Source organism: Poecilia formosa, unplaced genomic scaffold, assembly GCF_000485575.1.
Source record: "Poecilia formosa unplaced genomic scaffold, Poecilia_formosa-5.1.2 Scaffold581, whole genome shotgun sequence".
Classification (NCBI taxonomy): Eukaryota; Metazoa; Chordata; class Actinopteri; order Cyprinodontiformes; family Poeciliidae; genus Poecilia; species Poecilia formosa.
Window position 1 is genome coordinate 209,804 of NW_006800520.1, and position 10,037 is coordinate 219,840.

At 43.2% G+C, this 10,037-nt stretch overlaps 2 protein-coding genes across 5 annotated transcripts in view; one reads left to right on the forward strand and one right to left on the reverse strand.

The window, feature by feature from the left end:
• The window catches only part of faxdc2 (fatty acid hydroxylase domain containing 2), a 14,737-nt gene extending 12,778 nt beyond the window's left edge, over positions 1-1,959 (forward strand). Inside the window, exons 8-9 of the mRNA XM_016665414.1 lie at positions 66-85; positions 520-1,959. Coding sequence (XP_016520900.1) covers positions 66-85; positions 520-702 — 203 coding nt within the window. The 3' untranslated portion in view covers positions 703-1,959. The remainder of the gene's footprint in view (positions 1-65; positions 86-519) is intronic.
• Positions 1,960-2,229: 270 nt separating this feature from the next.
• The window catches only part of larp1 (La ribonucleoprotein 1, translational regulator), a 40,774-nt gene continuing 32,966 nt past the window's right edge, over positions 2,230-10,037 (reverse strand). For all 4 annotated transcript variants that reach the window (XM_016665416.1, XM_007541022.2, XM_016665415.1 and 1 more), the window contains 10 exons: positions 9,513-9,608; positions 8,538-8,864; positions 7,119-7,242; positions 6,642-6,847; positions 6,466-6,572; positions 6,181-6,338; positions 5,965-6,109; positions 5,785-5,894; positions 5,095-5,222; positions 2,230-3,593 (listed from right to left, as the gene is read on the reverse strand). In XM_016665416.1, coding sequence (XP_016520902.1) covers positions 3,372-3,593; positions 5,095-5,222; positions 5,785-5,894; positions 5,965-6,109; positions 6,181-6,338; positions 6,466-6,572; positions 6,642-6,847; positions 7,119-7,242; positions 8,538-8,864; positions 9,513-9,608 — 1,623 coding nt within the window. In that variant the 3' untranslated portion in view covers positions 2,230-3,371. The remainder of the gene's footprint in view (positions 3,594-5,094; positions 5,223-5,784; positions 5,895-5,964; positions 6,110-6,180; positions 6,339-6,465; positions 6,573-6,641; positions 6,848-7,118; positions 7,243-8,537; positions 8,865-9,512; positions 9,609-10,037) is intronic.

Here is a 10,037-nt window from a genome sequence, read left to right on the forward strand (position 1 = left end):
CGACCTTAGGAACCCGACCTTAGGAACCCGACCTTAGGAACCCGACCCCACGAACCCCACCTTAGGAACCCATCCCAATGGTCCCGTCACATTCAGTCATTGCAGAACGCAGAGATGAAACATCAGCATCTCTCTCAGGTTTCAAAACAAACTAATTCAAATACTAAACATCTTTTCATGTTTTTCGCTCCAGAATTTAATCAAAGTCTGTTTTTATGAAGATACTTTAGAAATATTTGCAACATTTTGCAATATTTGTGCTTATGACAGTAATTGAGGATAAGTGAGGTCAGGCTCAGACAGCAGTAATGCTGCCCCCTGCTGGTGGGAATTAGCATCATTTAATGTTAATTCCCACCAGCAGGGGGCAGCTGCTTGACCATTTCTACAGAAAATCTGGAATAAACTCAATGCGTTAGTGTGAAAAATGCAGAGACCTGTTGACGTTGATAGATTGGTGAGTTCTGGAGGGCCACATTAATGTCTGTAGCGGGCCGTGTTCGGCCCCCAGGCCGGTAGTTGATCTCTGCCTCTCCTGGTTCCAGGTTCAACCAGTGCTTTGGCGTGTTCGGTGTTCTGGACCGGCTGCACGGCACCGACTCCCGTTTCCGGCAGACGAAGCAGTACGAGCGGCACACCTTGCTCACCAGCCTGACCCCGCTCACCCACAGCATCCCCGAAAACCACAAGAAGGGCCAGTGACGACCTCCGACCTCCCCTCTCAGCGGGTCCCGGTCATTGTGGGAGCCTTAACCCTTGACCCCGGCGTTGGCAGCTCCTGCAGCGCTTTGATTTGTTAACATGTTAATTTGATAAAGGAAATGTTGACCATCTCCAGCTGCAACCTGGTCATGAATCCAGTTAGTCGGTTCCAGCAGAACTTCGTCTCGTTTGATTTCAGATCCAGATGTTTTCAGTAAAACATGCAGAATATTTTCATAGGAACATTAAAATGTTTCAGACGTTTTCATTCTTTTGATTCTGAAGAAAAGTGGAGAATTTAAATCTTTAAACGACTGAAATAAGCTTTGTTTAAAATAATGCAGGTAATAAACGCTTTATTTCAATTTCATTGCGACTTTTTGTGTTTTCTGTATTCTGGTTATATTAACTTAGTTTTTGTGTTATTTTGCATACTGTACGACTTTATTGTCATAACTGAAGAGGAATCATCTCGGCCTGGCTGCTGCTAGTCGACCAGAATTCAAACCCAAGTTCATCTCTGAAACATGGAAATCCAGAGATTTTATCTGTGAACTTTTTTTTCCCCAAAAAATCTAAAAGTAGGTGAAGCAGAGATATGGATTTAGCAGCACTAAGGAAGAGGAAGCCAGATCTCATCTGGACCAGAGGGACTTCCTGCTCCGTCAGAAATCACTCTCCTGCGCTGCTTTCAGGGTTTTTTTTGTGCGTTTTCAGTTTTTTTTTTCTTTATTAAAGGATAAAGCATAATTACTACAAATTACAAATAACACTAATAGCGAATCACGTCAGCCTACAAAGCAGATATTAGGAATATTAAATGTTATAATACAAGCTCTCATTCAAGTATTTTACATTTTTTGCCACTTTATATATATTTTTTTTGTTCCTTTTATCCTCGTTTTCATATTTTTTTTCCTCATAACAAGCCAAAGGAAATATTAAATGGTTCAGGTAGTTCTTATTCATATGGCTTCATGGAAACTTTTGTCCTTTTCAGTCTCATAAGCAGCCAAGTTTTCCGTCCGGATCTCCAGTCTTTCTGTTCACACCCGACTGAGCGGGCAGCGCCCCCTGGTGTCCAGCGGCGCCCCCTGGTGTCCAGCGGCGCCCCCTGGTGTCCAGCGGCGCCCCCTGGTGTCCAGCGGCAGCTAGCAGCAGATGGATTCTTCCCGCCACATAAACGGGAGGCTCTGAGGAAGAGGATGAGCTGGGAGGAAGAGGAAGTTTTCCCATTTTTACGTCCAACAGAGACTGGGGGAAAAGAAAAAAAAAAAAACAGACGGCAGAACGCGACCTTCAGAATGACATTCATCACCAGGAATCAGCCAATCAGGACAGAGTCTCTGCTTTTTCCATATTCAACACAATCCGGTTAATGTCAAAGGTCACAGCCAAAAACATAAAATTTAAAAATTCAGCTTCTCAGGAAATTTAAATAGTAAAAAAACAAAAAGCGATTCTGATTGCTGTATGCAAGCATGTTAATGGAAAGTCGTGGGGAAGGAAAAAGTGCAGCAGATTAAAAAAAATAATTTCAGAGAATTGTGGAGAATCGTCTTTTGATTGGGAAGTAAATTTATATTTATCCTTTGCAGTTTGAGGAGTCGGAGTCTGGACTGTTGATTCAGTAAATGGACACAAAATTCACATAAAAATTAAAAATGTTCTTTTTTAAATAGCTCTAATATAATCTTTAAATTTTCTGAGAGCCACAAAACGTTAAAATGTGTCACTGCATGTAATGAATCTGGACTTTTAGAATCACATTACCGACATAAAGATCATATTCTAATTTATTCATTTGCTCCTTTTGTCAACATTTTATGTTTTCTCTCAAGTTTCTCACAAAAATGTACAAATATCTAATTCATACCTCAACATTTTGTTTTTTTAAAAGAATTTACCAGACAGAAATTATCTGAAGAGATTTAATAATTAGTCTGTCTTGCTGTTATTTTTTTACCCATTTGGAGGTTTTACCTAAAAATAATCAGATTTGATCACGAAAAGTCGATTTTCCCTTTTGTGTTAAAGTTCCTCTGTTCTAACCAAAGCAAAACAAATTAAACAAAAGAAATTTAAACTAAAGAGTTAAAGACACGGAAAATAAAGAATCTGCTGATCATCATCTGTTCACATTTACACGACGACATCATCAGGTCCGGTTCTGGATCCGGTTCTGGGTCCGGTGGCTTAGCGTTGCTGACTGATGGAAGGAGGAGGAGCCAGAAGGCGGCCATCTTTAAACCTCAGTAACAGAAGGAAGACGGTTCAGACGGATGGGAAACCCGGCAGCACCACCTGGTGGCCGCTGCTGGAACAGGCCACCGTGGTAACTATGGTAACAGCGAGGAGGCGACAGAAAAACCATCAAAATAAGGCAACATTCACAGCCTGACGCAGTGAGTCTCTGCTTTTATCTGGCCGTGAATCAGATTCATCTCAGGCTGAGGAACCGGTCCGGTCCGAGGAGACAGAACCTTCCAGACGGAGCGGTGAGGGGGAAACTCGTTCTTCAGTGATTTATCCACAAATTTAAACCTCTAGAGAGAAATCAAAATCAACAGTTTTTGTTCTGAAACTGATCAGATGAACGAATGAAGCGCCCCTCCCCTCCGGCGCCAGGCGGACCCGCTCGGCTCGGTCCCTGTAGAACCGCGCCACAGTTACTTCAGTGTTTTGGCGTCCGGTTCTGCAGCGGCTCTCTGGTTCTGGTTGGCGGGTTTGGCAACGTCCTTGGCTGAGGAGCCGGCAGCAGCAGCAACGGGTGTGGGAGGGGCGGCGGCGCTGGCCTGGCTGTGGGGCCGGCTGGAGGGCTGGGAGGGGTGGCGGCGCCGGCCGTCTCCGCTGGACGGGTGTCTCCTGCGTCCGCCGTCGTCCATCGGAGGCTGGAAGAGGACAAAACGCTTCAGGAAGTGAAGAAATGACTCAGGATTCAGGGTTTCTGCCGCCTTCAGCAACTCAAATCTAAGACTTTTAACAACATTTTAAATTAAATTTAAGACCTGTACAAAATAGCAAATGTATATAAAGCTAGCTAGAAAGCAGGATGCTAACTGTAGCCTTTATTACCTGAAGACAAAAAAATAAAAAAAATACTTGACATTAAATAATCCTGACAAAATTTAAGATCTGTGATGAAGATTTCTGACCTACATTTTTTAAATTTAGGAAATTTTTATCAACATGATTTTAAGACTTTTAAATCCACCCGCATCACAACAAATCTACAAAATAAATATATATATATATATATATATATATATATATATATATATATATATAAAATTAGTTAGCAAGAAATGCAAAAATGCTAGCTAGCAGGGCTATATCAGCCAGTTGCTATCAGTCACATCAACTGCCTCAAATCAGAACAAGAAAACGATCCTGGAGATATTAGTGCTGCCATCTCAAAATTTAAGACCTGTAATTAATGTATTTAAGGCCAACTTACCTTTTTCTTCTTAATTTAAGGCATTTTAAGGCCTTAATTTACAAACATGAAACACAATATTTAAGATCACTGAATGAAACTTAAGACCCAAATCACAACAGAAATGTATAAAACAGCTCATTACACACATGAAATTGTATATCAGCAGCTTGTTAGCGTTAGCCTACAATGCCTCAACTTACAGGAAAAAAAACAACAAAAAAACAATATACAGGGTGGCCCATGAAAAAGTTTCTTTTTTTACTTTTTCGTACACTTTTCAAAGTGTACGCTAATAACCCGAAAAATTTACAGCAGTTGAAAGAAAATATTCGTAATGCAATTCAGAGCATTGGTGCCCCAGAGTTGCGTTGCATGTATGGCAATAAGGCGCGCCCAAAACTGCATTGACGCACCAGGGGATCATTTCCAGCACTTCCTGTAAAGAGTGAGTGAAGATTTTGGCATTTCAAGTTCTTTCTTTCTTTACGGAAGGCCGACAGTGACACTATAAGAACGCGGGCTACTTTTTTGAGGGCCACCCTCCAGTATAAAATAGTTCTGCCATGACAAAGTTTAAGACCTGTGATTAACCCTACTTAAGGACAACTTAAAAATGAATTTAAGACATTTTAAGGCCTCAATTTTAAATACATGAATTTAATACTTTTCCAGGATGTACAGACAAGCTGATGGAGGATTATCTGGATTATTCTGATGACTAATTGGATAAATTAACGGTCCTGTTCTGTAGTAGCCACTTATGCTAGCAAAAAGATGAGAAAATGTCGGCAAATTATTAAATTCCTTCTTTTAAGATGAAAATATTTCCTATTTTTCCACATCATTGCTCTTTTTGATCTGGATGATATTAAACTAAATTTCATTTGCTTTAAGGAATTTTCCTAATCGATCACTGGCGCAGAGTCGGCCTTCTTCTTCTGCTGTTTACTCACGTCGATCCTGAAGTCCTCCAGGCGTTTGAACTTGCTCAGACATTCCTGCAGTTTGGGTTCGATCTCCAGGTTCTTGGCTTTGGAGTATTTGAGGAAAGCCCAGAACTTCTCCAGCCCGTACAGCTGACCTGAGACCCGGCAGAGGACAGCATCCAGAACTCGTTAGATAAACTGGAAAGTTCATTTCATGGGATTTAATGCGACACTGAAAATGATACATGTGTTTTTTAATTGTTTACGGAGCTGAACAGTTATTCTAGTAATCGATCAATCTGATTAAAAATTGTCACATTTAGCAGATTTAACAGTTTTTCAATTATTTTTATACAATAAAAAACATTTTATTTTATAAAATAGAATAGATATTATACCTATTCATTTAGTGAATGTTTGTAGCAAAAGATGAACCTAAAAATATTTCTACCTGAGAAAACTTGAACTGAGAATCAGTCCAGTGGAGAAATTATCTGGGATTATGTATTGGATTAACTGATTAAAAGATTTTTTTGTTTTATCAGAATTTGATCCAGGTGAAGATAAATTTGTCATTTGAAGAATTTTTGGTGGAAAATCTTTACAGACAATAAAGATTTTTTCATTTTAAATGCAAAATGTTTTTATTTCTGCCCCAGTTAATGATTAATCCATAACTAAATCAATCGATTAATCGTGATTAATTTGTTTCCTGACCTGCTTCGTAATCTTTCATGGTTTCCTCCTGGAAGTCCTTGAAGATATCGGGTCTGAACTTCCTCTCCAGGCCGTAGCTGTAGTACCGGAACAGGCACTCCAAACCGTACCTGCAGCACACAGCCAATCAGAACGCGCCGCCCCGCACCAGCCAATGAGGCGCTGCGGAGCGACCGCTACCTGTAGCCCTCCTTGCCGTCCTCCACCACCAGCTGCCTGAACTCCTCGTACATCTTCCTGTTGAAGTGATCCCGCAGGAAGAACGACCAGAACCGGAACAGCGTGTTCATCTCCTGCGATTGGCCGATTCCCAGCCGCTTCCTCTCTGCGATGGGCGAAGAAAACAGTGTTCAGGTCGCCAATCGGCAGGCGGCGGCGGCAGCGAGGGTGGCTTACCGTTCAGGCAGCGCCGGCGGTACTTGTGATAGACGTGTTGCGTGAAGCCGTTCTCCTTCAGCAGCTCGTGTGACGGATGCTGGAACTTCGGCAGGGACTGCGGCGTGCAGCCGACGGCGCCGAGGGCGGGCGTCCCTTCAGACGGGCTGGCGTTGGAGCTGGAGGGGCGGGGCAACAGCCAACCACAGAAAGACTCTTTGGTTCGTTTTCCATGAAAACCTAACAGCTTGTTTCCTCTCTGTTAAGCCAGCACTTCCTGCGTACCTGAGCAGGTGTGAGTCTCACCTGACGGAGGCGGTGCGGGAGCGGTGCTCCCTGGAGTCCATCACCCAGCCCACATGGCACTCCAGAGGAGGGTTGGAGCTGTGCCGGGTCTTCCTCTTCCTCGGCGTCTGAAACAGACGAAACCCGTAAGACTCGGATCAAGTTTCCTCGTCAAACTCCGAGTTTCTTCGTCTTGCCTTGGCGTCGACCGGCCGGCTCTCCTTCACCACCGGGTAGAAGCGCGGCGTCATGGCGGCGTCCTTCCTGTGGGGCGTGCGCGGCGTGCGGGGCGTCCGGGCGCTGCGGTAGTTGGGAGACTCGGGCACGGTGGTGGGCAGCGAACGCGCCGTGGAGGACGGATCGGGAACGCCGAACAGTTTGTTTGCCAGAGCGTCTGTGGGGACTGGAAACGGAGAGGAACAGGAAGTGAGGTCACTGGAAAAACGAGTCTGAGTTCAATCAATAATTCTGGGAAATAAAATCCAAATTCTGAAAAAAAAAAAGAGTCTGAATTCCAAGAAGAGAAATCCCAATTCTCAGGAAAAACATTGGAAATCCGACAGAAAAATCGGAAATCAACAAAAAGTCGCAATTTATTGGTCCTAAAATGTTATAAAAGTAAATACAATATGAAAAGAATAAATGACCCCAAATCCAGGCGGCTGTTTTCTTACTCTGCTGGGGGCGGGGCGGCCCTGGCGGCACTTCCTGGTTGGGGTCAACCGGGGGTTCAGGGGTCAGGCAGTCGAACTGTTCACGGCTGATCAGATGAACCTTCTTGAAGTTTTCGACCTCTTGCTGCAAAAATACGACACAAAAAATGAATTTCAGTCGGTTTTAAGCCCAGAGGGCCGTAAGGATCATCAGTAAATCACAGCGACCCAAAACACTGGTACCACTGGTACCGGACCCGACCCGGCAGAACGGCCTGCTTCCCGTTTGAACCGGCAGCTGAACACCTCCGGGCCACACAGGCGGCTTATAAACCTCTGGTCCGTGGGGCGCTGGACGTACGGCGGGAACACGTGGCGGTCAAACAATGGGCCAACAAAGCAGAACAGAACTAAGAGCAGCGCTCCGGGTTTCAGCTAGTGATCCACAGAGTCCTCTGGTCTGCGGCAGAAACGCCTCCAAAAACAGAAAAGAAAAGCTCCGACACACCTTCAAAATAAAAGACCTGACTCTTTCTGCTTTATTTCTCACTGTCTTTTCTAAAAGGGGAATTTCAAACGGCAGGAAATACTAAACCTGGCTTTTATTTCAATCATCCGTTCAGTGAGCGCTAAGGCTGCAGGAAATATTTGATCATAAAAATATAAAAACATAATATTAGAAAAAGTTTCAATGAGGAAAACGGATCAGTTACCAGGATGTGATGTCACAAACAGACTCAATCATTTCCTGCTACTGATAGTTTGATGCTGATGTCTTTAGATGAATTATGTCTACAAAGCATGAATTATTACTTGTAAAACTTATACCAAAGTATAACTTCACAAGATGCTCAAGATTATTTTGATTTTCATGTGTTCATAAAGTTTATTCACCTGATTTTATTTAGGAAACAAATTCAGGTTTGTCCTGAATGATGACATGAAATATTCTTTGACTTTATTGTACAGACTTTTTCTGGAAAATAAAATAGAAATAATCATATTCTGACCCGAATTTAGTCCAAATAAACAAGATGGCCGCCCTGGGTGTGACATCACTTGTAACTATGGAAACCCAGAAAAAATCCACATTATCCAAAAATTAAACCTTCAAAAAACAAAAATCTGATCAATCAGTTTAACTGACTAATAGTTTACAGTTTAGTTGTATTTCGTTTCGACTTTTTGTTTTCCAGCTTTTATTAGTTAAATATGGTTTAGTTTAGTTTTTCATATTTTGGTTCATTTTTAGGAGCAGAAAACGTGAAAGTATTGATTATGTAAACATTGATTGGGTAACCTAATTAGAATGAAAATCTGAATGGCTAATAAATGGATTAATAAACATGAGACAGAAGGAACCTCATCTGTAACTTCAGCATGTTTTAGTTCTAGACGTGCAGGACGACGGCGGGCTGCGCTTCCGAGAGCGGAGCTCACCTTGATGGTGGCGTACTCCGGCTCGTACTTGTCGTCCCACAGGTCCTGCTCGTAGTAGAAGAGGCCGTCGTTGATGACCTTGGCCAGCTCGCTGGTCAGCTTGGCGCGTGACGTGTGGTGGCCGGTGCGGTCGCCGCCCGGGTGCTTCCGCAGGTACGGCGGCGTTTGCGTGACGATCAGGATCTTGTTGACGTCGTGGTCGTCCAGCTCGCAGTCCGAGTCCTCGTCCGACCAGTCGGTGAAGGTGTTGCGCCGGCCGTCCATCTGCTCCATCTCCTCGTCGAACATGAAGTCCAGCTCCTCCGGCTCGTCCGGCTCGGCGCCGTCCTGATCCGGAACCAACAGAAAACATCCAAACTGTTCACAACGCGTCCATGTTTCATCACTAACATTTTAATAAGAACAAAGAGACAAAGAGTCACATTTACCTTTAGGAAAAAACCTTTTTTTAGGACAATTTTCACTACATTGTACTCAAGTAAAAGTAAAAAGTACAGTGTAGTAAAAATACTTTTTCAAAAAGTCACTGAAGTAAAGGTAACTAGTTACTATCCAACTCTGCTCTGAATGAAAAAACATTTTAACCAACAATTTACTGACAAACCAGACAGTGAAATGAAGCGTTTATGGTTTTTACAAACCAAAACATTGATGGGAAAAATGTTCAAATCAAAGATAATAAATCAGTTTTATTTTATTTTAGGTTTATTAATGCAGATTCATTTCTTGAATGACAGGATCTCATTTTTAAAATTCTCCTACAATAGTAATAATAGAAATAATATAATCATCTGCAGGCGAATCAGTGTAAAAAATAACTGCAGTCGTCGAGCAAAGTTTGTCTGGAAATCTGGAAAAATCTTTTTCTTTTTTACAAACTTTTTCAGAAAATGAGAAATCTTTTCTTTCCGATTTCACGCCGTCGCCTCCCAGTTTTCAGCCATTAAAACCAGTTACTAGTTATTAATTTCCCACCTTGGTTCCAGCGGTCAGCGGCGCCGGCGAGGAGCCGGACGGCGGCAGTGGAGATCGCAGCAAATCATCTTTTTCCCTCTGCTGCAGCGAGAGAGCCTGAAACATGGAGGAGACGAGATGAAGGACAAAAACTCACCTGGACTACCTGGATTTATGGAAAATAATGAAAAATAATACATAGGATGATAACTGACTTTACTCTTTAAGAAATAGATAGATGTGTTTAAAGCAGGAGTCCTGGAGCTCGTTAAGGAGGAGCTCGTCAAGGAGGAGCTCGTTAAGGAGGAGCCCGTTAAGGAGGAGCTCGTTAAGGAGGAGCTCGTCATGGAGGAGCTCGTCAAGGAGGAGCTCGTTAAGGAGGAGCCCGTTAAGGAGGAGCTCGTCAAGAAGGAGCTCGTCAAGGAGGAGCCCGTCATGGAGGAGCTCGTTAAGGAGGAGCTCGTTAAGGAGGAGCCCGTCATGGAGGAGCTCGTTAAGGAGGAGCTCGTCATGGAGGGGCTCGTCATGGCTGGTACCTTGGGGCTG